This window comes from Neofelis nebulosa, chromosome 11, assembly GCF_028018385.1.
Source record: "Neofelis nebulosa isolate mNeoNeb1 chromosome 11, mNeoNeb1.pri, whole genome shotgun sequence".
NCBI lineage: Eukaryota > Metazoa > Chordata > Mammalia > Carnivora > Felidae > Neofelis > Neofelis nebulosa.
In genome coordinates, this window is record NC_080792.1 from 61,912,255 (window position 1) to 61,939,994 (window position 27,740).

Here is a 27,740-nt window from a genome sequence, read left to right on the forward strand (position 1 = left end):
CCACAGACCCAGTACCAGGAGTTATGCCCTGTGTGCTAAGGCAGAGGTCCAGAGTACAGAGGCAGCACAGAGGAGAGGGATCCTGGAAGGCTTCATGGAGGAGGGGGCTTTTAAGAAACGTCAGGATCTCGGGGCGCCTGGGTGGCGCAGTCGGTTAAGCGTCCGACTTCAGCCAGGTCACGATCTCGCGGTCCATGAGTTCGAGCCCCGCGTCAGGCTCTGGGCTGATGGCTCGGAGCCTGGAGCCTGTTTCCGATTCTGTGTCTCCCTCTCTCTCTGCCCCTCCCCCGTTCATGCTCTGTCTCTCTCTGTCCCAAAAATAAATAAAAAACATTAAAAAAAAATTTAAAAAAAAAAAAGAAACGTCAGGATCTCAATAGGCAGAGGTATGTGGGGTGGAAGCTCAGGCAACAGGGACAATGTACACAGAGGGAGGAGCGTGCCTCATTCTCCACACTGATCAAGTGACACAAATGATCATAGACTTCCATGCTTCAGTCGGGTTTGACTGGCACAGAGGGGAAGGAAAGAAAAAGAAGGTGGGGACCCAGTATGCCTCACAGAGAAGTTCAGCCTTTTTGCCCAGATTTTGGAGCACATGAGTGATCTAATCAGAGCTGTGGTTTAAGAAGATGGCATGTGACACGCGCACCCCCTTACTTTGTGGTGCAAGACGGTTTGCAAGTTACCACAGGAAACCGAACGGGATGGTATGACCCGTTCTGGATTAAAATTCTCTGAACAGAACTAGCTCTCGCTCTTCATTTTCAACCTAGCTCATTAGGGCAGGTTGGGCCTTCTTGTATTTTGTTATTGCTGTATCTGAGGAATCTTTCTAAAACAAAAAAAAGCTATAGCACACATTGCCGCCATTGCAAAGCCTGAGTTTTTTAAGGGTATAATACCAAGTGACAGTTTTGATGTATGCCAGTGGGTGTCGGTCCCAATACTTCACCATCCTCTGCTTGCATAATTTAAAATGACAATGTAGCCTGTCAAATTTAAATGTGAGTGAAGTTCCTTGGATATTTATAAAACATCAAATAGATAGAATTGTGTCAGCAAAAGATGGATGACAGTTGCTGGCAAAGCACCTATAAGCTGAACTTAAAGCTACCGTATGAATATGGTGGTCCACGGTTCTGAAGGTATTTTCACCCATTGCAGTAAAAGGATATCACAATATTCCCTTCCAAACTGTAGTCAGAAATTGAGAAGCAAGTCGGTGATGCAGGTTTGTTTTGTTTTGTTAATGAATTAATGAACCACGGTTCAGGTTCCCCTGAGGAAGTGGAAGTTACCCGGGCAAATAAAGCGCTGGTCTGCAGACCTGGCTGACGGTTTTTAGCCCCCTGACCAGACACCTGAAGCCCTGCCAAGTTGGACCTCGGAGATTTTTTTTACGGGGAGTTCTAGACACAGCCTGCCTGCGTCGGTAGATTAATTCCCAAGTGTGCATGGACACTCATTTTTGTCAATTTACTAATGCTTGAATGTCTGTAAAACGGGGCGTAGAAAACAAGCGCCCTCGTCGGCACCGGCAGCGTCCACCCGTAAGTGTCCGTCCGCGTCTGCGTGGTGCGGCCCGAGCCCCGCCTCAGAGGGCGTCCCCCGGCCCCTTGGGTCCCGCAGGCCCCGCCCCTGCCCCACCCCTGCCCCACCCCCAAGCGCCGTCCGTCCCGCAGACCCCGCCCCGGCGCCGGGCTCTGACGTCACCGTCTGCGCCGCGCGCCGTAGAAACAGGAAGTGGGACCAAAACAAAGGAGCGGCGGCCGGGAGCGGACCTACCTTTTTCTCCCTCTTCCGCGCTCGTATTGGCCCTGGCCAGAGACCCCTAGGAACCGTCCGACTATGTCCAACATGGAGAAACACCTGTTCAACCTAAAGTTCGCCGCCAAAGAACTCAGCAGGAGTGCCAAAAAATGCGACAAGGAGGAAAAGGCCGAAAAGGCCAAGATTAAAAAGGCCATTCAGAAGGGCAACATGGAAGTGGCGAGGATACACGCCGAAAATGCCATTCGCCAGAAGAACCAAGCGGTGAATTTCTTGAGAATGAGTGCGCGGGTCGATGCGGTGGCTGCCAGAGTCCAGACGGCGGTGACGATGGGCAAGGTGACCAAGTCGATGGCCGGTGTGGTTAAGTCGATGGATGCGACGTTGAAGACTATGAATCTGGAGAAGATCTCTGCTTTGATGGACAAATTTGAGCACCAGTTTGAGACGCTGGACGTCCAGACGCAGCAAATGGAAGACACGATGAGCAGCACGACTACGCTGACCACTCCCCAGAACCAAGTGGATATGCTGCTCCAGGAAATGGCAGACGAGGCCGGCCTAGACCTCAACATGGAGCTGCCGCAGGGGCAGACCGGCTCTGTGGGCACGAGCGTGGCCTCTGCCGAGCAGGATGAACTGTCCCAGAGACTGGCCCGCCTGCGGGATCAGGTGTGACGACAGAACCCACTCTGAGGTTTCCTGGCCGTAGCCACCTTCTGAAATGCTCTGTAATTAATGAGATACTATACACTAGAAACTCTGAACATGCCAGAATGCTGAAATGCTCTCTACTTAAGATGCTTCTACCTTTGGGTTTACAGTGCTCTCCAGATACACTAAGAAATTCCAGGCTCCCTCCATCTTAACTGGATTTTAAAGTTCCGTATAGCTTGTGATGATGTGTATTTTTATAGCTGCCTTTTAACAGAACTAGTTAATTTGGTGTGTATGAATCTTTCTCAGAAATTTGGTCCAAACTCTTGTTCGGTGTATTCAGTTTTCTGCCTGAATTTTCAAAATTGGGGATTTTTTTTTTTTTAATTTAGTGTAATTGGTAATATCTAGAATTGACAGGTGGTGCATAAAAATTAAGAGGAGAAGGATTACTTAGATTGATTACAGGGCCATCAACACCTCATTCAACTTAATGGACCGTGCTATTTCTGTGGGGTTTGGGGAGTCTTTTGTTTTGTTTTGTTTTGTTTTTTTGCCATCGCCTCCAGACTTCTGTTGATCTGTTCACATAATTTATACTGAAATTATGGTGGGACATTGTGCATAATATTTTCTTACTGTTTATGTTCTATAAATTTTTCATGTGGTAGTTACGTTTTTACAACTGGAAAAAGGCCACATAATTTCATTTATTATAAGGAAAAATTGTTTGCTCATTTATATTTTTATTTACTAAAGACTTTGTCAAAAGACAAGGTTTAACGTGACAGTTTCAAATGAACGTCTTGAACACACTTCTAGTTATTTTCCTATCTCAACACTTTAATTAGCCTTGTTATAAAGTATGTTAATTAGCATGGCAGTCATATTACTCTAACATTGCCAAAGAACTGTTGATTGTTTAAGAGAACTCCGGGGTGGTGTGTTTGTAGGTTTTCTTTTGATTTTAATAACCAAAAATAGACATCAAATTAGAACTGCATTTTAGGTTCTAATTACTTGCATTTATTATTTTCTTTTAGAGGAACAACTTGTTGAAAAGCCTTGGAAGTAAGTTGGAATGTTTTATTTAGCCATGCAAATAACTTAAGTATATGTGCAGCCAGCTGGAAGTCTGGGAAGGAGGAAAGATGGAGAATTTAACAGTAGACTTGACCCTCTAAGGCTAGAGCCCATCTGTGTTGCCTTTCATCTTTCTAGAACAGCAGTGTGTGTTTTCTGGCTGCAAAGTAAAGCATGTAACCACCACTTTCTCATAGCCTCTGAACATGGAGAACAGCAACTTGCTTTTATTTTGGCAAGTGTATTAATCTAAGGTAAATACTTGCAGATATTTGAAATTTCCCCTTTCCTTCACTGGTAGATTTCTCCATAAGAGAATTCCAGTGTTCCAAAAAAATAGTTATAGGGACTCTTTCAAGCCCCTTGAAAGATTCATGGCCAAATAATCACCATTACATTTTCCAGTATGAATGGGTGTATTAAAGAAAAAAAAAAAAAATGAACAGGTAAATGCAGATGAGGACTGACCCTCATTTTTAAGTGTCTTTACATTTGGATGTTCCGAAGTCTTCCGTAAGGGATACCTGTCGGTTGATTATCTGTCCCTGCCTCTTCTTTCTAGAACTCTTCCCTTTTGGGGTCTCTTCTTATCCACATGGTTGCACAGAGGCAGCTATGTGAGCATAGCATGAGTCATAACTGCCTCTTTAGACTGGGAAAAATAATTACAACTTAAAATATAGCTTAGTGTTGAATCCTTTGGTAAATTAAAGACCCTTTTATAGTGCAAATACTCCCAACAAAATTAATATATTTTGTGAGATTAAACAATGCTTGTATATGCTTGAACTTTCTTAAAATATGTTCATTTCAAACTATATGAATGTACATTTTTATGAACCATAAATATTTTCAAAAGCATACCAGGCCCATGAATTATTTCCTCACTTTTGCAGCTGATGAAATGCTGAAATGTAAGCCACAGAAGTTTGTCAAATAAATCATTTTAAACTGCATGTTATTGCATGTGAGTGTACATCCTATTTAAAAAAACTATATAAGAAAAAAGAATTCAGAGGTAGATTTGGTTCAGAAAGCATGGTATTCTTCCACACTCTCCCTTACCACCTTAATTTCTGTTTTGTTAGCATGGAATTTTCATGTATATTTCTAGAAACTCTAGCTATTACTTCTTTACTGTAATAGTTTCTTCATGGCAGCAAGAATTGTTCCTTGTATTGAAACTTCCTGGACTAATGATAGATCTATTTTATAAAAGGCTTCTGCTCAGACATCCCACAGAAATAGTTAATCTTCCATGCAGGTACTAGTACAATTTTTACTCAAATCTCCTTTTTATTTTCTGCCTTCAAATGTACAGTTTCTAACATGGATTTAGAATATACTTTTAGTTTATAAACGATTTAGCTTCCTTCATTTCAGATGATACATGTGCAATTTAGAACTCTTACTAAAGCTGTTTCTTCCAGAAACGTTAATGAATATGTGCCTTTAAGGTGGAGGCATGCTATGAGTCTTGTACACTGGGTGCCTATCCTGCTGTCCTTGATTTGGAAAAGAGCCACCTAAAATAAGCACCCATCTGATAACCTTACTAACAGAATGTAGTCTCGGGTCAGCCAAACAGACCTCACATCATAAAGCAGAAGGGAGGAACCTTGTGTCTTAGATGCCTCCTCTGTAATACACACAACGTCTTCTAGGAGCCATTTCTGTAGCCAAAAATCCAAAGCTCAACACCTTCTGTAATACTGGCAAAAAGCTCCAAGCCAGTGGACATTTCAATGAACTGAGGAACAGGCACACTTGTCATCATAGCAAATCATAGCAGAATGCCTGCCTGGTTTACCTAGGTTTGTTTTTCTACAACTAGATGGTAAGGCAGTGTCTGTCTTGGTCACAATTACTGGGCCTGGTGTGGTACCCAGCTGAGCTGGCTCCTGGTAGTGTCCCTGGTGTGAACGCATGCTCCCTTGGGGTTCTCAGCTGTGATCCTGCCTAGAGTTCTCTAATGACAACGTACACAATGGGTAAAGAGGGTGCAGGGGGCACTCAGCCAGAGCCCTGTTATGTCTCCTCAGAAGCACAGTGTATCCTTTTCTTTCAGCACGTTTCTTCAAATTGAAATGTTTGTTCCTACTTTTTGAGGTTTATATATCCTCCCTCCCTCTTGAATAGTAGCAGGACAAACAATTCAGCAGTGTTTATTCAGAGTGACTGAATACAGTAAAAGATTTAGACTAAAGTATATCAGATGTCAACTAGATAGATCTGGGGCTTCTTTCTAGGGAAAAGACACGCTTCTGCCTTAAACAGTACTCCATACATTTAGGTAGGTAAAGCATACACACAGAGAGAAAAATGGAGACGAGTGTATACGAATGTTAAAAAGTCATCAAAATGAACACTAAGCTTAGTGCACTTGACACACATGTGTTTTATACTTCAACTTTTAAAAAGGAAGTTAAGTGGGGCGCCTGGGTGGCTCAGTCGATCGAGCATCCAACTTCGGCTCAGGTCATGATCTCGCAGTTCCTAAGTTCGAGCTCCGCATCGGTCTCTGTGCTGACAGCTACAGATTTTGTTTGTCTCTCTCTGCCCCTCCCCTGCTCAATCTGTCTCTTTCCCTCTTTCTCAAAAAATGAATAAACATTTTTAAAAAAGGGAATAAGTTACAGTATAAAGCAGTAGCCCATGCTAATCAAATCATACACATTGAGTACACAGAGAATGGGATCACGGTGTCCGTTGTGGTTAGAGTTGGCTTCTTGCAAGAGGTAGGGTTGAATCTGGGGCTTCAAAGAAAATAAAGTGGGAATTACACAAAGGTCTGAGAGGCCCAGAACCACACGGGGATTTGAAAGGAGTGGAGGGTTCGTTTGGCATCAAAAAGAGGGAAGAGATTGGACAGATTGCGAAGGGCTTGGAGGCTGGAATGAAAATGTGGACTTTACCCCGAGGAAAGGAGCAGGAGTGTGAGTCATCAGATACTGTATTGTCCTGCTGACACGAGATGAAGCCTAGAGCAGGATGGCAGTAAAAACAGAGGAAAAGATGCGTGCACAGGGGTCACTGAGGCACCGGGGACGCTGTGGGTCAGAATCACCTAGGGATGTGGCTTAGCTGGAAATCCCGATTCCTAAGGTTGGCACGTGCTGCCGGTCTGAGGACCGCCTTCTGGGCAGCGTGGGTCTTCACCTGCTGCACGGCAGAACTGCCTGGTGCTTTGTCACTGCGGAGGTCATATTTTTCTCCTCCAACGGTATCTGTACGTCTTGCACATTAGCATCATGAAGTACACTTCAGTAACGCTGAGAAAAGTTTCTCACTGACCTTTGCCAGAATTCCAGATTGCCACTTGTTCACAAACAAAACAGTTTGTAATACATTTTAATTAAATATAGTTGGTGCTTTTTCTCAGATCTCAGTGTTTAAAGGTGTTTAAACAACAGTTTTCATCTTTTCATACTCCCTTGTCCTGCTTCATGATCAACGCCATGGTCATAAGAACTCTGTGACTTTTGAGTTATAGTGGGGTGGCAGACAGCGGCTGAGAAATAGACCATGAGCTGCTGTTTTGTGCCAGTATCCAGCAGAAGGGGGTATCGAAATGGAAAGCATGAAAATGTTTCTCCAAGCACGAATATCCTGAGCTGTAGCTGGAAATAATGGGGGAAAAAAATCAAAATAAATTGCTTTCTAACTACTTTTTTACAACATGCATATCACTATGGTGACTTTTTATAATTCTAGTTTGGTATTGTCTTGCAACTGAATCCAGTGTGAGTGACTGGTCTCCAAGGTTGAGTCTTAACTCTGGTTAATTTTTCCACATAAGAGGCAGTGGCATATTTAAGAAGATAGTTTTAGTAACCCTTTAAAACGTAGTCATGTGAAATTCTGTGTATGATTTAGAAGACCCTTTTAAAACTCAGCTTTCTATAGACATTATCTTAGGAGCTCTGATTTGAAGTACTTCTAACGGCATGCTGGAAAAATACAGTGATTGAATCAAAGATTAAGGCAAAAGGCTGGCAGAAATCCACAGTATAGATTCTTCTGTCATTCCTTTATGCCTTAGAGGGTCTTTCAGAGAACTGGGGGGATGCATTTACCTTCAGGGGGGAATTTTCACATTTTATTTTCATTGCACAGATTTGAAATGCATGAACTCACAATACCGTTCGGCGTCAGTAACAATTGAGAAGATACTCTTGGAAATGTTCGGATGCCTCTCAGGTCTCGCTTAGATCATTAAGTGCCAGAGCCGGGTGGAACTTTGAATATCTGCCCTGGAAATTAGGGATGGGAAAGAACTCGACATCTTTTGCCTTTGTCATTGGCACCTCAGAACCCCTTATTTTTAATAGCGTTCGGTATGGTACTCCCACCTCTTCCTTTGGAAGACAGTCTTTAATCACATCTATCAAGAACTTTTGATGTATTTTTTTAACCACATTTCATTGTTTCTACTTATACTAGTTATTACCATCTGAATTAATTCACCCACCTACCTCCACCCTCTTGCATCCTGTTTAAATTGGTTGCTTCCTAAACTCTAACTATACCCAAAGGCTCCATATTTAGGTTAATTTTCTAGCCCCTTTCACCCGAGATGATTGGTTTTTGTATCACATGTTCAGTATTATGTGTCTCCTGCTGGGAGTATAGGCCATCTCTGAATCGAATTACTGTACAGTATGGGGGCAGCACCCATCTCCCAACCGGACCCGCCTGGTCAGCTGGGCTACAGACCAGAGCCCCCTTTCCAGGAGCAGAAACCTGTCTCTGACTCCATCAGAGTCTTTCCGCCCCTTTACCACTAGATGGTCAGGAACTGGGTGTGTACTTCTGAGATGCTCTCCACCATACCAAATTCAAGGGCAGCAAGGACTGAGCCAAACTGTACTATGGCTCTCAAACCAGACCTCAAGCAAGCTAGGCCCCTCCCTGGGGCTCCCGTGTTTCCCCAGCTCCCAGGCAGGCCCTCCCGCCCCACCTGCAGAATTGTTTGTGCCCTGTCCGAACTCCTCCTGCTCAGGGACCAGCTCTCCCCACCGGCCAGTTCACCCATCTTCTGGAAGGCACACAGCAACACCTACCAGGGCTCACAGTGCCCGCTCCAGAGAGGCCACAGGCAGATCCGGGTCCCTTTGGCTTCTCAGCAGCCCTGCCACCTAGCCACAGTTCTGCAGATGACTGACGACCGCTGCCGTGACAGGCAGTGAAGTCATGAAGGGCCCCGGAAATGTCACCCCAGCACCAGGCCACATCTCAGGCCACTGGGGGCTATCTGTAGCTCTCTAGGAGGGAGGAGATAACAATAGCCAAGGGAATTGAGTAGCCTTAATGTGCCTTCAGCCTCCCTCTTGCCAGGCTGGAAGCATCTTACGGGCCTGCCATGCAGGCAGGTGACAGCATCCTGCACTGTGCAAAATGCCCACAAGCATCAGAGCATTAGAGGAAGGCCCAGTAATGAAACCCAAACCATCCCGGCTTGGACAGACAAGGAAGTCGGCCATGTCCCCCCTAGTCTGGGGCACATTCACTCTCCCCAGGGCTGGAGCCTCACCCACAGCCAGGAGACCAGGGGCCACTCAGTCCCCTCCCTCACTTGTATGTCCTCCCTCCCTTTGAAGCCTCCGCTGCCCCCTCTCTGTCCAGAAGCAGTCCTTACTCGCCAGGTAACCAGTCCCCAGGTCTTCCTGTGTCTTAAAAATCTCCAAAGTGTCCATTATGGGCTGGGTCTCTCAGCCACCTGCTCACGTACGTCTTCTAGCTGCGGGAGGAGGAGGGGGGCAGACATTCGTTCCCCGAACAAAAATTTAGGGGCCAGGCCTGCGCTAGGTGCCGGGGATACCTGGGCCAGCGAGACAAAGACCTGTCCTGGGGGTCTCGCGTTTTGGAGGAAGAGATAGATAATAAACATAAATAAATGTGACTCGTGTCAGGCCGTGGTAAGTGCCACGTAGAAGAATAAAGCAAGGTTGGCGAGGAGATGGACAGGGCGGCCTCTCTGTGGGGAGAGAGAGCAAGTGCCCACGTCTCCTTCCACGTACACATACAGTGCGATTTCCTTCCTCTCCTTTCCTTTCATTTACTTCTCCCTCCCTCTGTGAGTCCCTCCAGGTGAACACACCAGGTTAAACCTGCTGATGTGTGCGCGCTCGCACATTACTTGGATCTTATTAGGAACCCGTGACGCTAAAGGAACGACTCTGACCTCCCGCGTTGTGTTTGCGTTGCAACATGGGCTTCTGCTACTAGCAGGGCTTTGAAGGAGGCCCTGTGCCCCTCCCCAATTGCTGAGTGGCCCCTCCCCCCCAACCCTAGGGCGGTGGGCAAAAGGGAAGAGGGAAGGTAAAAAAAAAGAGGTAAAAAAGAAAAGAAAAGTCAACCTTGGCCCCTCCATCGGGAATGTTCTGCTGTCTGGGAGGACACATATTCAGGGAAGGAAGGGGGAACTTACCCCAGCTTCTCTGCCTGCCCCTGCCCTCCTGTGCTTGTGTGAGAATCCCATCCCCTTGGCCCGCAGTCCCAGAGAGAAGCCATCAGAGAACACTACTGAGCCCATGCTGGCTTTCTTTTCAGCTTCCTGGAAAGAATCGACAGTGTCAGTCTGGTGGACTACACACCCACAGACCAGGTATGTGAAGCGGAAGCCCGCAACCACCTGTTTGAACTTTCTGGGACTAGAGGAAGTGCCAGTTATCACTCACTGATTACTTTAACGTGGATTAAGGAGGAGGGATTCCACAAGATAGCTACTTCTGGCAAATCATTTCCACTGTCCCTGCACGTACACGCAGTGTACCCACCAGAACCTGTGCTGTGCCTCCTGACTTAGCTCTCTAAAACCTACTAGATTTCTAAACTGCAATATCAAAGTAATTTCCCCTGTGGAATAGGAATGTGCCACTCCCATGCCTCTGGGAGCTGTGAACGGAAAACTGAACCTGTGCTTCACCAGCTTGGTAAACTCTGCCCATTCTGCTTTGGGCCCTGGCCTGGCTCACATATCACAGGCACGCTCTCCGGGTGTGACCCAGAGCGTCGTCTTTGGGTTGAGCTGGATAAAAGCATCCCACTGCACATTCGTAAGTAGAAGAGAGGGACCCTCTGTGCCCCCTCGAAACCTTTGGCACTCAGGCATCTGCAGAGACTTGGAGAAAACCCTGAATTGCTCAGCTTAGGAGGCTCCCAGCGGCCTCTAGAGCTAGTGAACGCCAAAGAAGTTAGGGGGCTCCATTCAAACAGCCTCTCCAACACCCCCCCCCCACCAGTGTCCTATGTCCCCTGGAGGGCCTTGGCAGTGGGCTCCTCCTGGCATCTCTCTCCTCTCTGCCTCTCCTGAAGGCCTGAGCTCCTCTCTCACCCCAAAATCCATCTCTCTGTGAGGCTGACCCCAAGAGCTCAAAACTATCCAAACCTTTGTTTTCGAGCCTTTGGTTTCTCCCACCCAGAAGGTCTGCACCCGGAGCAGGTGGCTTTGCAGGTAGGTGCAGCAAGCAGAGAGCCGCGGGGTCTCCTGTCAGGTGCAGGACAGGCATGGACATACATGCAGAAGTGATAAATTAAAAAACAACAACAACAACAACAAAAAACCTACTAAAGGAAATTAAAGCACAGCTACTAAGTCTCTAAGACAAAACTAATACATTAATTGTGACTTTCTGCTGGGAGGGAGGTGGTGAGACAGAGCATTTGTCTGACTTTTTAGTTATTATTGTTTCTCTTACAATTGGAAGAGATGGTCATCTGAAAAACTCCGTTATTATGGTTGCATTCAGGGCTTTTCCTTCTGAAGAACAGTGCTGCCACTTGGTTTGTCTTCTTGTTCTCAGGACCTTCTCAGATGCCGAGTTCTGACATCGGGGATTTTTGAGACCCGATTCCAAGTGGACAAAGTAAACTTTCAGTAAGTTGTTGAGAGCAGACCAGCTGCGGAGACAAGGGCAGGACGCCCCCTGCCCTGGCTGTCTGCTGGCGTCCTGATGGGGTCGGGGAGCCCAGCCTTCCTCCCATGGGCCCTGGGACATAAAACATCCCAAATGTGCCTCGCTGTCCTTTTGGATAAGTCCGTACAGACTCTGTGGCCCTAAAGGGCATGCAGTAAGTTTAGGGCAGGGAGGAACATGGGAACCAGAGCCACCTGAGAAGGTGAGAAAGATCCAGTGGCCTTTGGGTAGGTACAGAGGACCCGCTCAGGCAGGGGGATGCCCGGCACAGGCTGCCCTGAGAAGAGGGGCCCAAGCTGGCCTGGTGACCACAGAGTGAGGGCTGTGACCCCAAGGAACAGCTTGGTGGGGACTCCCGGGTCAGGCAGAAACTTAGAGCCAGTGGAGCAGTCTGCGGGGGCCACCCATGGGGCGGTGCTTCAGGCCGGGAGCCTCAGCCAAGGAAAGAAGCACAGAGGTGTCACGCCCCCCCCCCCAACCCCATCATCGTGTCCTGTTGTTCTTCCACAGCATGTTTGATGTCGGCGGCCAGAGGGACGAGAGAAGAAAATGGATCCAGTGCTTTAACGGTGATTTCTGTGCTTTGAATCAGATTAGACCACCCATCAAATGCCTTAAATGTGAATCTCATAAAGAATTTAAGCATCCCAGGGCACCTGGGTGGCTCAGTAGGTTAAGAGTCCGACTTCGGCTCAGGGGAGGATCTCATAGTCCGTGAGTTCGAGCCCCGTGTCGGTCTCTGTACTGACAGCTCAGAGCCTGGAGCCAGCTTCAGATTCTGTGTCTCCCTCTCTCTCTGCCCCTAACCCACTCGCACTCTCTCTCTCTCTCTGTCTCTCTCTCAAAAATAAACATTAATTTTTTTTAATTTAAAAAAGGAATTTAAGCATCCTAAATTTACATTTGTCATTTGCTCATACGGGTGCATTACTGAAACAACCACACACACAGTGCTTCTTTAAGTCGTTCTTATAATCACGGGATGAAAATGAGTAGCAGCTGGACGTGTACTTGATCATAACCACACAGTGGCTCTCTAACTAGGGGGCTTCCCTTTTTCTCTCTTCTTCCACAAAGATGTCACGGCTATCATTTATGTTGCGGCCTGCAGCAGCTACAACATGGTGATTCGGGAAGATAACAACACCAACAGGCTCAGAGAGTCCCTGGATCTTTTCGAAAGCATCTGGAACAACAGGTTATAAAAATAAGAAATTCAGTTGCACTTCTGGATCGCAAATTTTCTTTCATTAAAAATACCTCTCAGCTCGCTTTCATTTTTATTCTCCAGATATATTCATTCTTTTCTTACTGGTAAACCCAAAACCATTAGCAGGATCTCTTTTGGTCCATCTCGTGTATAGACCCACTTAAAATGGGCAGTAGTCCTCGATGAAGCTCTCATAGTGCTCTGTTAAGAAATTTAAGGAGCGTCTTTGTGACTCAGCCAGTTCAGTGACTGACTCTTGAGTTCGGCTCGGGTCATGATCTCAGGGTTGTGAGATCGAGCCCCACGTTGAGATTCTCTCTCCCCTTCTCTCTCTGCCCCTCTCTCCCTCTCTAAAATAAAAAAAAAGAAAGAAAGAAAGTTTAAATATCTGTTTTTAAAGCTCAAGATTATATCGAGGGTTAAAAAATGGTTTTGCTTGGTTTTTAAAATTTAGAAAGTACCATCCACAAATAACTAGATGATCTCTAGAAGATCCCTTACAGGTCAAAGGCACAGCATAATCATGTTTGAAATTGCTACTAGTGCAAAGGGGTGATTATTTTAGAAAGGAACCCAGAAAACACACACACACGATACATACCTATATAAAAATCGAAGTGTCTTCTGAACTATTTAAGAAGAAATATCACCAAGGAGGACAGGAAACGTAAGCTGACCTTGCAAAACATTCGGATTATCAGGAAAGTATTTATCAAGTGTTTAACACTTGTTCTCAGTAATATAGTATTGAGACAGTTAATGAGAAAGAAAAAAAGTCAGGAAATACTGGGTACATGAAGGAATACTTTGGAGTCATTAAAAAATTTTATATAAGTGTATATATAAATTTTACATTTATACGTATTATATATTTATATATAATTTATATATATATATATATATATAAATTTAAATATAAATATATATATGTAAGCACACACACACACACAACCACATGAGAAAATGACCACAATACTGTTCAATGAAAAAGCAGATTAAAAAACACCACGATCTTATTTTATAAATATGTCTGAGAATAGGAAAAAACCTGGAAGTAAAAACATAACAGTTCTAATAGTTGCCTTTGTGTGTAATTACATTTGATTTTTTTCTATGTATTTTCTGTAATTACAAATTCATTTTTACCAGGATTATATATTTTATAACAAGGAACAGTAAAACTATTTCCACTTGGAGGAAGAATGGATTGTGTTTCTAATTCATAGTAAGATTCCTGTGCACTAGTCATCAGCTTGATTCCTTTGAAATAACAGAATTTACAAAGGCTTTGCTGATGTGCATACTGAGCTCATCTTAAGCCAGTTCTCATGTCTGTTTAGGAAAAAAATGAGAGAGAACCTTTCCTTCACTGTAACGGAGCCCCTCCCCTTAACTTGTCCAATGCAGTGGTCATGACCGATATCTGGTTAACAACCTGCTCCACCTCTGGAGAAATTCGGCCTGTTCTGACTCAAGCCAGCTACAAATTACATTCTGTGTGATTAGCTAATGACTCATGTATTTTATTGTTATTATCGCTCTAACTTCTAGTTTATTGACCCTTTCTTAGTAAAACTCCGGGTGTATTTATTCCATAAATAAACCTTAGCTTTGGTACCAGTAAATTTATATTCTCAGTAAAGATTAATTAGAAAATACTGAACTGCTAAATTAACTCTATTTATTTATTATGAGGTTTACTTACTATAAGAATGTCTTGCATCCAGATGGAGTGGGGGTCCACAAGATTGGTACATCAAATCATTCTAGATCCTGTACATTTCAGGAAGATGGAAATGCTGTTCTTTTCACTGAGTGCCTCCTCTGTTAGAGGTACTTTCACGTACTAGCGGATGTGAAGTTTGTATGTTTATTTCTCTTTTCAGGTGGTTACGGACCATTTCTATCATCTTGTTCTTGAACAAACAGGATATGCTGGCAGAAAAAGTCTTGGCGGGGAAATCAAAAATTGAAGATTATTTCCCAGAGTATGCAAATTATACTGTTCCTGAAGATGGTAAGATTTCAAAACCAGTTCTGATTCAGGAAAAAATTTGGTTATTTTTTCATTAGCCCTGTAACTGTAGTTCCAACAGATGTGATGAAAATTTAGGAAATTCAATTAATTTGCATCAGCTCTCCGGACTGCTGCCCCCACCTTCAAATGCTAGAGTGTTAAAATGTCCTATTTAGGATTCCATTTGTCGGGGTTTGACTTTCCATTCAAACTGTGTAGGAGAAGACAGGGCACTTTTGGGTGTGTGTCTATTAAGTACTCTCTCTTGGTGTCTTGGCTGGGTCTGTCCTGAACTTGGCACTGTGTCAGCCCTTTACATCGACCTTGACTCTCACTGTAACCCTACGCGGAAGTTTGTTATTTGCATGTTTTCCTGTGGAAAGTGAGCTGCTAGAGGTAGTCAGTCGTTCAAGGTCACTCAGGTAGAGCTTGCCAGAACGAGGCAGCCTCTGAACCTTCATGCCCAAGCCCACCCTTCCAGCCACCACGGCCCAGCAATGACTTTGGCTACCAGTAGGATGCCCTGGCGACCAGGTGCGGGGTTCAGGGGCAGGGGGCTCTCAGTGCCAAAGCCCTGGCCCGGGGTACACCCTGTTTCCAACTGCGGCTCCTCGGTTCTCGGCCCACCTTGTAGGAGGGGTTCATTGGCAGTGAAATGCTACCACTTCCTAAAATTTGAACCCCCAGCAAGATAAAGCAGAATGAAAGGGACTGTCCTAGAAACTTAGATAAGAAGTGAAGAAAATTCTTCATCCTTGTGCTAACGTTGGCCAGTCTGGTGTTGAGCCCCTAGTGTAAGAGAAGTCAGCAGAGCTCGGCTTGCATTGCCCTCTCATCTCTGGACTACGGCCCTCGGCAAGCCAGGCTCCCATCCCCACACTCTGGACAGTCAACACTGAAGCGTCCACTGTCATGTGCTCTCCCTCCTCTCTGTCTTGGTCCGGGCCCTCCTTCCCCTCTTCTCAGTTCCGGATCTGGTCAAGGTAGCATCCTGCCCAGGCTTCCTTATTCTGCTCACTCAACTTTCCAGAACGGTCTTTGGATTGCTGTCAAAATCTTTCTGAAACACAACCACAACTCTACTTGCGATCCCTACCAACACAGACTTAATCTCACCACAAGCTGAGGCCACACGTGACCCGGCCAGAAAATATTACAAACTAGGTTCCCCACCACAACCCTCCGTGGATCCTGTGCTCCTTTCCCACATACATTTAGGGGATCCTGTGCTCCAAACCCTCAACCCTCTGTGGATCCTGTGCTCCTCCCCACCCCCAACCCTCTGTGGATCCTGTGCTCCTTTCCCACACATTTAGGGGATCCTGTGCTCCAAACCCTCAACCCTCTGTGGATCCTGTGCTCCTCCCACACACACCCTCAGTGGATCTTGTGCTCCTCTCTCTGCCTGCTCCTCCCTCCCTTCTGCACCTGCCCAGGCACCTGCCCTGGGTCAAGCATGGCAGGTCTCCAGATCAGGGCAGACTCAGCACCTGTAGAATTCCCCATCACCTGCTCCGCGTGAATAATCATGTAATCATAGTAGTTGCAATAGAGAAGGAAAAGAGCGATGAGACCATGCAGGGAAGCCGAGATTTTAGGAACTTGGAATCTGCATGGGAGAAGAATCAGGTTACTACAGTCAATTTCACAGAAAGGCTCCGTGGTAGGAACAGTGAAGGGGAGGGTCTCCCGGGAACAAGGCTAAGAGAATGCAGACCGGATGAGCACAACCACTGCTGAAACCACAGCCCCTGGAACCTTCTCTCTCAAGGGAGCTCTGAAGGGGATGGCAGCTGTGGGATTGGTCAGTGTTCAGTGGCATGCTTTCATTTTCTCTGAGTGGGAGTCATCCCCCATCATCAGAAACAAAACCAAAACTTTCATCAGCTGCTAAATGAGAGAAATAAAGTTACATTTCAGCTTTCTGCTTTGCTCTGTCTTTTAGTGCTGTGAGTGCACCGCAGCCCTACTTTGTAATTCCTCTTCCATTTTCCATAGAGTTGTATTCTCATCACCTAAACAAAATTCCACTTGTAATTTTTACAGCAACACCAGATGCAGGAGAAGATCCCAAAGTTACAAGAGCCAAGTTCTTTATCCGAGACCTGTTTTTGGTAAGCAGTTTTATTCTTTGCTTTCCTACCTCCTTAGAGTTGTATTGTTCTTTGCAATTTGCATATCACTTACCCTTTCATGATCTGATTTAATCTCCACCCAAATTATGAGAGGCGAAGGAATTATTACTTCATCTCACCACTGACCATACTGGGGTTCAGAGAGGTGGGGCTTTTCACCTCAGATCACACAGCGCCCAAGCGAAAACAAGGAGCACAGCACAAGGCCCCAGAGAATGGCACTGAGACCCCCACCAGACTGTGTTCACTTGTGTTTTCCTAAAAGGAAAGAAGCCTTTAGCAGAGTCTGAAATACCAGCACCCACACTGGGTGCCCCTCCCCCTTTCATTCACTCACCAATAAGAGGCTAATTCAGACATTCAGAAAAATTCAGATCTCTCTTTTTTTTTTTTAACTTTTTATTTTGAGATGATTTCAAATTTACATAAAAAGTGAAAGAATTGTATATACGTGGACTGTGTGCTTCTGGAGAGGTGACAATCGGCCCAGTGTGCAGCAGGGACGGTCCCACAGTCTGCCTGACATTTCCACGGGGATCAGGTGCCTTCCTGACTCCTCAGGGGAACCTCGTTATCCTATTCCCACCACCGGCCCCCATCAGTTGCCTCCTGAAATCTTATACTGAGTGAGAAAGTAACAAGGATAAGAAGTCAAGTCCCCAGGGTGAGTTCTGAGGAACAGTATTCCCCAGGAGGTTAACAGGTAGCACAGGGAAAGGGCTCTGCAAGGAGTAAATCTGGGAAATAAATCAAGTGAGACAGGTTTCTCCGTTGTCAGACTTTCTAGAACCTTTGCTATGCCCGTGTGCCTTGTGAATCTCTTGGATAAGGTAAATCGGTTTGTAGTTTATCACAGGCTTCCTTTTGGAGGAACATCTTGCAAGACCATAAAATATAAAAACACACAAAAAGCTGTCCTAATGAGGACTAAAAGTTAACTAAGTGTGCCTATGAGGCATTTAAAGATTAGAAACAGAGCTCCCCCCTCCCAAATGAATGGCCGTGCCACCACCATTTGATGTTGGGAAGAAACCTTTGATTCTCTAACAATGGGCGAAATCTGGCTTGTATGCAGTTTGCAAGTCAGGGAAATAAACGCCTAGGGGTTATTGATTTAGGTTTTTTTTATGCTGGAATTTGCCTGGGCCAGTAAGTCGTGGGAGGAGTTTTCAGTTGGAAGCCCTAACCCCAGACCTAGACGGCAACGGGGCAGGTTACAGAAATGGTTAACAGTATTGAATCTGGACGGGAGCAAATTCGGGCGAAACAATAACTTTGGTGATAGAAGGCTCTGAGACGGGGTGGGGAATAGAGGCCGTACATGGAGAGGGAGAGGTCTGTGGGGGGACCTGGCCTTGAGGAGGTAAAGGTGGGCTTGGGGAGAGAATGGCAAGGGCATAATGAGATAGACCCCTCTGTAAGAAAGAGCCACATGCTGTCTGAGCATTCTCAACTGTCATCGCATGAGGAGGGCAAGGACCACCAGGGTCATTTCCTCCCATGACGGGGAGGCCCAACTCATCCCCAGAGCAGGAGGAACTCAGAACGAAAGGGGCCAGGAGCCAGGAGGAGGGAAGGCCAGGTGGTCAGCGCCCCCCCCCCCCCCATGTTCCCCTAGTCACCGTCAAGTGGTCCTGTCCCTCACACTGGAAACCACCTGCAAGCCCACGCCCAGACCTGGGCCAGAGAGTCCTCCGGGGCAAGTGTCACCAGACCTTTTAAAGCAGGTGGTAAGCGTGAGTGGCACCCTGTGTCTTGATGCCTTAGGCATCTGTTAGAAGCCTGTATGCTTTAATCGGGCTTCTCTTTCTGGTATTGTTGTATGAGCTCCCCTCTGATTTCTTTTACCTTGAACATCATCTCCTGACAGGGGACCTCAGAGATGGGCAAAGCCAGGGGACCCAATCAAGCACAGTCTGGAACTGCCCAGTTTTCCTTGACAAGCTTATTGCTGTCATTTAAAGTGAAAATCAGTGTGTTTAGAGATAAGCAGACGGCCACTACCTTTGTAATGACTCTGCCTGACATTCCTGTTGCCCCAGGCGGGGACAGACTGGTCAGATCATTACAGAAGAAAGCCTGTTACTTATTTGCCCACTCCGTGTGACACGGCTCTTGCTCCCCATGTTCTAGGGCTATAAAGATACCTACCCTACACGTTTCAGTGTCCTTAAGTTTTTTAAAAATTATAATTGCTCAAGAGAATCCTAACTATTGCTAAAAATAAGTCTGTGCTCCCAGGAGGAGGTTCATAACCTGATGAACATCTTTACCCCAGCCCAGCAGGGGTCTCATCTTGATTCCCAAGATGCTTTGCAAGAAAGGGGATGGGAGGGGGGACGAGGAGGACGTCCGGGGATCCCTGTGGGCACCTATGAAGAAAGCTCTATGTGACCTCTACATTCGCTGGCTGGAGAGGCCATAACAAAGCACCACCGACTGGGGGCTTAACACATTATTTTCTTACCGTTCTGGAGGCTAGAAGTTGAGATCAAGATGTCGACAGGGTTGGTTTCTCCTGAGGACTCTCTCCTCGGCTTATGGATGTTCACCTTCTCGTGTCTTCTCATTGTGTCGCCACATGGCCTTTCCTGTGTGTGTGTGTCCCAATCTCCCCTCTTCCTATGAGGACCTTACTGGGTTTGGGCTCACCCATATGACCACATTTTAACTTATCTTTTTTCTTTTGTACTGCTTATTTATTTTTGAGAAGGAGGGAGAGAGAGAGGGAGCGAGAGAGGGGCAGAAAGAGGGAGACACAGAATCCGAAGCAGGCTCCGGTCAGCACAGAGCCCGATGTGGGGCTTGAACTCACAGACCACGGTATCATGACCTGAGCCGAAGTCGGACACTTAACCGACTGAGCCACCCAGGTGCCCCGTAATTACCTCTTTAAAAAGAGATCCTATCTCCAAATACAGTCACACTCAGAGGTGCTGGGGGTTAGAGCTTCACACAGGAATTGGTGGGGGAGAACACCATTCAGCCCATGGCAGCCTCTCTCCACACTGCCCCACCTGACTTCCCAATGCACATGGCGTATCCCTCCAAGATGTCCTTCTGAATCCTCATCAGTCATGTTTTTTCTCCTGTGGGAGAAAGCCCATGAAGCCTCCCACTGTTAACCAGGGGACCCCCCCCCCAACCCCGCCCCAGGAAATGCTCAAGTTGTTATGTGGAGGAGGGCTCAGTAGGACGGATGAGCCATCCACATGGAACCACTAGTGATATGTGGATATTTAAATTTAAATTAATTAAAATTAAATAAAACTAAAACTCCAGTCTCTGTTGCATCAGTTAGTGATAGTAGCTCCCGTAAGAGCAGGGGAAATAAAGAACATTTCCATTAGTGCAAAAAGTTCCATTGGACAGTGCTGGTGTGGGACTGACATTTATTTCCGGAAAATTCTACCCTGACTTCTTTGAGAGGCTTTTATTTATTTATTTTTTAAACATTTTTTTATGTTTATTTATTTTTGAGAGACAGAGAGAGACAGAGCATGAGTGGGGGAGGGGTAGAGAAAGAGAGGGAGACACAGAATCCGAAGCAGGCTCCAGGCCGTGAGCTATCAGCATAGAGCCTGACGCGGGGCTCGAACTCACGAACTGTGAGATCATGACCTGAGCTGAAGTCGGATGCCTAACCGACTGAGAGCCACCCAGGCACCCCTGAGAGGCTGTCTTTTAAATATATGTCCTCTCTCAACTGAACACTAAGCTTCTGTGGCCAGAGATAAGTGTGACGTTCTTTGAGTTTCCAGCAGGGTATTCAGTATTAAAACAGTCACAATCCCAGCTCCTCTTGTCTTTGATCAAAGTATTGCCCAAATTCTTCTCCAAGAATTAATGGAGTAGCAGCAGTGTTCCCATGTACCCCTGGGCATGGTGGTCAGGGTCCCACAGCATAGATGGCTTTTTTTTTTTTTTTTCCAGAGGATCAGCACAGCGACAGGGGACGGCAAACATTACTGCTACCCACACTTCACCTGTGCCGTGGACACCGAGAACATTCGCAGAGTGTTCAATGACTGCCGTGACATCATCCAGAGGATGCACCTCAAACAGTATGAACTCTTGTGAGGCAGCCCTGGGGCAGGTGGGTGCGCCTTCTGGCACCTTCTCTCCACCTGCCTCTCCTCCCTTGGCCACCCCACCAGGTGGAACATTTATTCCAGGATTGTCTGTCAGCCCCAAGCCATGGTAGAAAGTAGGGAGTTCCCGGTTTCATCCAGCTGCCGCCCTGTCCTGTTCTGACCTGTGTGACCACCAAGCCTCTGGCTACCTCTGTTCCCCTCAGGTTTGGTTTGTAGCTTTCGTTTTCACTGAACACAACCTTCCACAGCCTCCCCACCCCCACCAATTTGTGTCGCTGCAAACCAGCACTCTCACCTTGGGTGGTGCTGCAGTGAAACCCCTCTGGGTGAGGGCCCCTTTCAGTCATCCATTCAGTGATTTCTTGATTCGGCAGGAACTTGATAAAGGGGGGAGAAATGGCACTTTTTTCTGGCTTATCAGGCATGATTGCAGTGGCAGGGGTATGAGGCGGTGAGCCACATGCGTGGGCAAGTGGCCACCTCTCCCAGGCTGCACTGGCCCAGGAGCGAGGCTAGACCCCAAGTCACAGGGTGGAGAGAAACCCGTCTCAATCATATCTGAGTCGCTGCCAACCTCAGGCATTAAGTTAGACCTACTCTGAGCAGACAACCTACTACATTCACCACTGCAAAGTGTGTCCTGTCTACACATGATTCTCTAGAGTGTGATATGCTTGGACAAGAGTCTCCCTTCATATATTGTTGTTGTTTTACTGCTGGTTTATTATAACTGTACAGACCACAAAATGTAATATTATTTTCTATAATTACTCAAAAATCCTTGTAGATCTTTGTGCCTCGATCAGGCTGTATCTGTAAAAGAAACGTGTTTTTATCGTGCTGAACCGCTAAATGTCAACATTACCTTCTGCTTGCTCTAAAAAAGAGAATGGTGTGTGTAGAATTTAGGATATTCTTCAGGTTAGTGCTTTTAAAAATATCTTTGATTAAATATATATATGCATATATATAAATTATCCACATTAATCATTCACCTCTTACAAATAATTTTGTACCAACATCACAAGCTTTTCAAGAACCAAGGATTTTTTTTCTCCAGACAATATGTCTTTTGATTATTTTCCTATTTAAAGACTTTTTACAAGTTCCCTGAGTGGAAATAGGTCAACCATTCCCTTTAGTCAAAGTTTTCGAACCACTTACTTGGGCCACAGCTTCCAGTGTAAACAAAGAGCAAGAAGATGACAGAGGTGTCCGTGTTCGTGTCCAGCCCAAGAGAGTCAAGGGATGGCATCTCCATTTGCCTGCTCTCAAGAAGAAATATTACACAACCTTTATTTGGAAGACAAAGTCAAAATATATGGCTGTTTCTCACACTCGAAAGATTTGTAAATGCAGCGTCAGAAGTTATCGTACAGCGCAGTATCTAGAAAGCAAGAATCACGATAGTGGTGATGCTTCATATTCTACCCACAGCCACAACTTTGAGGGTCGTTGCCTTAGGTGCGAGATAATCTGCAAAGATGTCCAAAGGTGGATTTCAACAATACAAACCCAGAGGTGACAGCCTCGCTGACATGATTTCATTTCCTTTTAGTCTTTAGTATTGTCAAGTTTACTCTATAAGTAGGCATTTTGTAATCCTTTATAAATGCATCCAGACTAAAAAAAAGAAAAAAGAAAAAAATGCATCCAGACTGAAATACTACTTTTCCATGAATGAAAGGATAACTTTGTAGATAGTCAGTGTAAGAAGCACACCGTTTATGTCAGCATCCCTAAATTCCTGGACCTCTCTTCCCTGTTTCATAAAACCCTGATCTGAAATGAGACACATAAAGACACCTAAAGTAGAAATTACTGTGTTTCCATTGCACTTTCCACATAAAATGTGAACTGAAGAGCCACACACACCCCCATATGCACAAAAAGCAAAAGCTGCATACTGTTATATATGTTACCACTCAGCAGTAACTCAACTTCCTCTTCAAACACAGAGTTGGACTCTTGGAAAAGAACACGTTTTACCTGGTTTCAAATTATCAAGACATATTTATTTTTAAGTACCAAAAGCCCCTTCCCAGCTCTTTGTCAGGTTTCTTTTGATCACGGACAGACATTAAATTCAGATTTAACAGCTTGGCCTGCTGGAGAGAAAATTACACTTAGCTAAAAATCTGATTCCATAATGAGCACAGAAGCACAAAAGTCTGTGAAAACAATATATTCCTGCTTGTGGCGTCTGTACTTTTATTTTAAGTGCATAGCTTTATAATATATAGGAGTCTGAGGCCCACTTCGTAGGGGGACAGAAGCAAGCCCAGTGTTTGTGCGCACATAATCCCAGGTGCCGGCTCCATCTTGGGGAAGGACAGACAGCATAGTGCATGCAAGTGAGACTTTAATAGCTTTTACATATTGTACAGACACGATCTTTGGTTATACATATATTTGATAAAATGAGAAAACAGACTTGTTGTAGAGTACACGTTCCATTGTTATAGCATGAGAACAGTACAGTCAACTATTTATCCTTGCAGGAGTTCGCATCCGTGATTTACAGTTCCTGTGATGGGTGTAAAGACTGCCACCCCCTTTGTCCCCTTCTCACATGAGCACTACCCAGAGTTCAGTTTTCCTGCCTTTGTTATTTGTGACGAAATGCAAAAGCGTCTCCTGCGCTTTACGTTGTCTTAAGTTTTCTGAGCAAGTTCCAACCAAAGAGAAGAGGCGAGGCTAGGAGCTTAAAGTGAGCTAACATGAGGACCACAAGGAACCCAATGGCTACACAGTATGTGGCCAGAACGGTGTTCTCGTAGGGGAGGTAGCACTTGGCAAGGGCGTACTCTGTGGGGGTCAACATGCCCTGGAAAGGAAATGAGAATAGTGATGCTGCAGTGAGAGCCCTGCCGCAGCACCAACACACCAGTCTTAGACAAAACAGGAGACGCAGCCTTCTTGGTCCCCTCAGGTGAGGCCAGGAAGTGGCTCTCCTCCCCTGAGACTGTGGGGCACAGCTTCCACGAGCCAGCCACCCACCCCAAGCACTGATCGGAGACACAACGTGGAGGCTCCCAATGTGCCGAGTGGAGCTGACCTCTCCGTTGAAACCAGTCCCCGGCACAATGGGTTCCTCTAAAGTGCAGTGGGCATACATGCCAGAGATACAAGAGGCATGGAGATCTATGTAAGTGGCCATTGAGAGATGGGGAGTGACTACAAGGCCATTTCTCATGGCACTCGATGCTAAAGTAAGCAACCTGTTACCCAGAAATGCATGTGCCGGGGGCACCTCAATGGGTTTTTCTGTAGACATGTTTGCTGTGCGGAATGACACTGGGAAATGGTTTCGTTTACTCTGAATCTGAAAACATGAGGGTTTCCCCACCTTTTCATGAAGTAAAAGTACCTGACATAAAAGCATTATGACCTGGGTAAAATAAACACCAGGTGGCCACTAATTGAAACATCTTGAGCCAACTTACAAGAGCCGTAGCCTTTTTCTGCCAGAGCAAATGGGCACGTTTGGAACCTAAGACAAGATGATGGAGTATGGCTAATGAAGACATGATCCTGTTTCCTTAGAAAATTAAAAACGCAGAGCCTCAGACCTGAGAACAGCGCTGTCCCTGGAGAGGAAACACTCTGTAAGATGCCCCCCGCCCCCCTCACAGGAGCAATGCCATGTTTATTTGTCCCCAGGGAGGTGTTTAGACAGGGGTCAGTGTATCAAACTAAGTGCACGTGTGGAGCAGGGGAAGTTTGTATTTACAGCTTTTGTATGTGTTTACGGATCGCAGCAATTAAATAGTTGATTACTGTGTTGATGTCAATACTTATATGAAAGCTTTCAGATGAAAATAAACGTCCACATTACCATGATGAAACTGGGGTTGTTTCTGTTCCTCCAACTGAAAGATGGCACGCTGATCTCCATGGTCCCCGCCCCGTGGAGCACCTCGCAGGCGCTGTGCGTGTGGCCGCTCAGGACCAGCCGCGGCCGGAGCCACCAGAGCAGCTACCGCACCCGGGGGACAGCATAGGTGGTTAGTGCTCTGACAGAGCCCCATCGGGGCCCATATTCAGTAACATGAATATAAAATCCCTACTTGGTAGAATGCTTCATTTTTTTCTTAAAATCCTATCAAAAGTAAGTTCGAGCTTTTAGGGAAAATCTATCCTTCTCATTGCAGATTTTATATTTTTATAAATATTTTTGTAAATGTATTTTATAAATATATTTGTATCTTATCACATAGTACAGCATATCATACATTACACAAATATGTATTTATATGATATAAATATTTACATCGTTTTATTTATAAAATAACAAAAATATTTTCATATACTTATATATCATAATTACAATTTAAGTATTATACAATACATATTTGTGTAATATATAAATACATATTTGTATTATATAAATACATCTAAGTCAGCACATCCTAAGCCCCCAAAGTTAACTCTAAGTTCCATTCACATTTCCAAATACCTTTAAATTGGTGGAAAAAACTTCGAATAAAGTTTCTTAAAGCTGAGGATGTTCATTAACTTGATACTAGGCAGTAGAAGTACTGGGGTTGGGGGGCGGGAGGGACAAAAGGGTGATAGGAAAAGCTGATGTTGCCAAAGCCCTGCCCTCCACCCTCAGGTGGCTAACTGTGACAGCCATCTGTCTGTCTGTTGGGGGGCATCGGGGTCCACAGCAAACCTTTTGTGAGGCCTCCCGGGAAAGTGCATCGTATCTCTCCTTAAAGGGGATGTCCCGCTCTTCCAGAGGTGCGGCGTCGTCCCCGGAGCAATTAGCATCGCTTCTCCGGTAAAGGGGGAAATGCTGCCAGGATTTAGAGACGGTCAGATGTGACCAGAAGGCCCTGGTTGGTCCACCAGATATGCAGAGCCACCTTCTCCCGGCTCACCTGCAGAAGGACCGGGGCTGACGCCGGCAGCGGCTGCTCATCTATGCACCTGCTGGAGTGATGTTCCTGCTGGGGAGGAATCAGTTAACCCGGCAACCCCAGCAGGAAGGGAAGAGGGAACTGAGAGGTGGACAAAACACAAAGTGCAGCAACCACACCGCAGAAGATGCCAGAACAGAAGCACCTGTGCATTCAGATGCTCTCCTACCTCTCGGGAGCAATTCAGTTTGTGAGAAATGTCGATAATTTCAGCTTCTGCTTCAGAGCAAAGGTTGCAGCCATCCCCTTCCAGGGCAACACTGTTGACCATCACAAAACTGAGACAGAGGGAGGAGGCAGAGAGTCAGGGCCACTGGGCTTCCCGTGTACTGTCTTCTCACAATGCTGTTCCCATGAAGCAAAAGGAAAGCACCCATAGTGTGAAGAAACATGCTCCAGAACAGCTTTAAATCTCCACTCGACTAATCTATGTTTTTAGGTACGAGTTGAGTTAAGAAAACAAAACAGCAGTATACTGGGAGTGGAGTCTAAGACATCATAAGAAGATTTTTAACCTTGAACTTTCAGAAATCCCAGATTACAGAAGCTCTGAGGTCAGACTACCACTGAGCCTCGCATCTGACCACGTGAAAAGACAGGGATATAATAGCACACCCATTCCACTGACTTGTGGTAGGGACGGAATGAAATACTACCACCAAGCCTGCCACTAGGAAGTACTCGGTAAAGGTTAGATACTGTTATTATTACATAAAGCAAACCACAGGCAACATTTGCTAACATCTGTGCACGCAGAAAACAAGGCAGGGTGGGAGGGGGTTTGCAGGTCACAGCTAACTGGTATGGATAATCCCAAATTAGGATGATGATAAAGTCAGTTTTGGTTGCCCTTTACAACCACTTTACCTTAATTATATTTTTATAGACTCCCATTAAATACGCTTTCATCTCCTACACACGTATCAACTGGGCGCGAAGAAGGCACCTGTCAGTAAAGATTGCTTGAAATTTAAAGAATTTTAGTGAGAAGGAGCTAACTAAATGATCTGAAATATGGTCAGTGCACTTCAAGTTTCCTAAACTCTACTCCCTAGGGAAAAAGAACTACAACTATGTCAAGTCTTCATATAACTCAGGAAAGGACGCTACTAGAAACTTAGTCCTATGGGCAAAGGGAGGGAAAGAGCGAGCATTTGTAGAGAACCCCCGACCTGGTCTCTGGGAGTGTCACAGATCATCTCTTGAGACGGGCCCAGTGAGCTATCACGGCCAAAGTCACAAGTGCTGGAAACCCATGGGGGCCATGACCTAAAGAGGAAGAGCCTTCCTCTCCCACCTTTTTTCTCTCCACTAGGTCTGCAACTAGAACACCATATATGGTCTCATCCACTGTGCTGCAAACATACACATGGACTCGACAGGGTCCAGACACAGCACGAAAATGGCCATGCAGAAGGAGAGCAGGTGCTCATTTGTGGTCAGACAAAAGGGCTGGGACACTTTGGTCCACAGATCAAGGCTGATGGGCGTGGGGATGGGGCACACAGCTACACAGTACAGTGGACACACCTGCACCCAATCCTGGGATAACATGATGTCAATAGTATCCTTTATAAAGGGAAACAAGTACATTTTGAACAAATGAAATATACTCCTCTACAAAGTGGCCTGATGGAATCTCTATCACCCAGAGACACGGCACACAGGAAGACGATGCCCTCGGTGGCTAGGCAAAGTCAGAGACTGGCTGGTCCACCAGGCTGGTGACTCTGACAGTGACCGTCAGGCAGGATGAGGCCTGTGGTGCCTTCATCAGAAACCGTAAACCACGCCACACAGAGCCCGGTGTGGCAGGCGAAGACAGTTCCCTTAAAAAATTAAGTTTCCAAGGACTGAAGGGCTTCTTAAGAATTCACAAATAGGGGTGCCTGGGTGGCTCAGTTGGTTAAGTGTCAGACTTTGGCTC

The 27,740-nt window shown here is 45.8% G+C and overlaps 3 protein-coding genes across 25 annotated transcripts in view; 2 read left to right on the top strand and 1 right to left on the bottom strand.

Moving 5' to 3' along the window:
* GNAL (G protein subunit alpha L) overlaps window positions 1-21,862 on the top strand; it is a 150,809-nt gene extending 128,947 nt beyond the window's left edge. For all 4 annotated transcript variants that reach the window (XM_058692727.1, XM_058692729.1, XM_058692728.1 and 1 more), the window contains 7 exons: window positions 10,066-10,120; window positions 11,319-11,392; window positions 11,943-12,001; window positions 12,510-12,630; window positions 14,529-14,659; window positions 16,706-16,773; window positions 20,728-21,862. In XM_058692727.1, the coding sequence (XP_058548710.1) occupies window positions 10,066-10,120; window positions 11,319-11,392; window positions 11,943-12,001; window positions 12,510-12,630; window positions 14,529-14,659; window positions 16,706-16,773; window positions 20,728-20,874 (655 nt within the window). In that variant the 3' untranslated portion in view covers window positions 20,875-21,862. The remainder of the gene's footprint in view (window positions 1-10,065; window positions 10,121-11,318; window positions 11,393-11,942; window positions 12,002-12,509; window positions 12,631-14,528; window positions 14,660-16,705; window positions 16,774-20,727) is intronic.
* CHMP1B (charged multivesicular body protein 1B) lies at window positions 1,729-4,469 on the top strand. The gene has a single exon (XM_058692752.1). It carries the CDS (start codon window positions 1,852-1,854, stop codon window positions 2,449-2,451), a length of 600 nt encoding a protein of 199 aa, XP_058548735.1. The 5' UTR covers window positions 1,729-1,851; the 3' UTR covers window positions 2,452-4,469.
* A 1,019-nt stretch (window positions 21,863-22,881) lies between the features above and the next one.
* The window catches only part of MPPE1 (metallophosphoesterase 1), a 58,284-nt gene continuing 53,425 nt past the window's right edge, over window positions 22,882-27,740 (bottom strand). For 18 of the 20 annotated variants that reach the window (XM_058692746.1, XM_058692741.1, XM_058692735.1 and 15 more), the window contains 5 exons: window positions 25,983-26,091; window positions 25,775-25,843; window positions 25,567-25,689; window positions 24,727-24,867; window positions 22,882-23,715 (listed from right to left, as the gene is read on the bottom strand). In XM_058692746.1, the coding sequence (XP_058548729.1) occupies window positions 23,533-23,715; window positions 24,727-24,867; window positions 25,567-25,689; window positions 25,775-25,843; window positions 25,983-26,091 (625 nt within the window). In that variant the 3' untranslated portion in view covers window positions 22,882-23,532. The remainder of the gene's footprint in view (window positions 23,716-24,726; window positions 24,868-25,566; window positions 25,690-25,774; window positions 25,844-25,982; window positions 26,092-27,740) is intronic. The other 2 variants (XM_058692751.1, XM_058692749.1) reach the window with 1 other exon arrangement.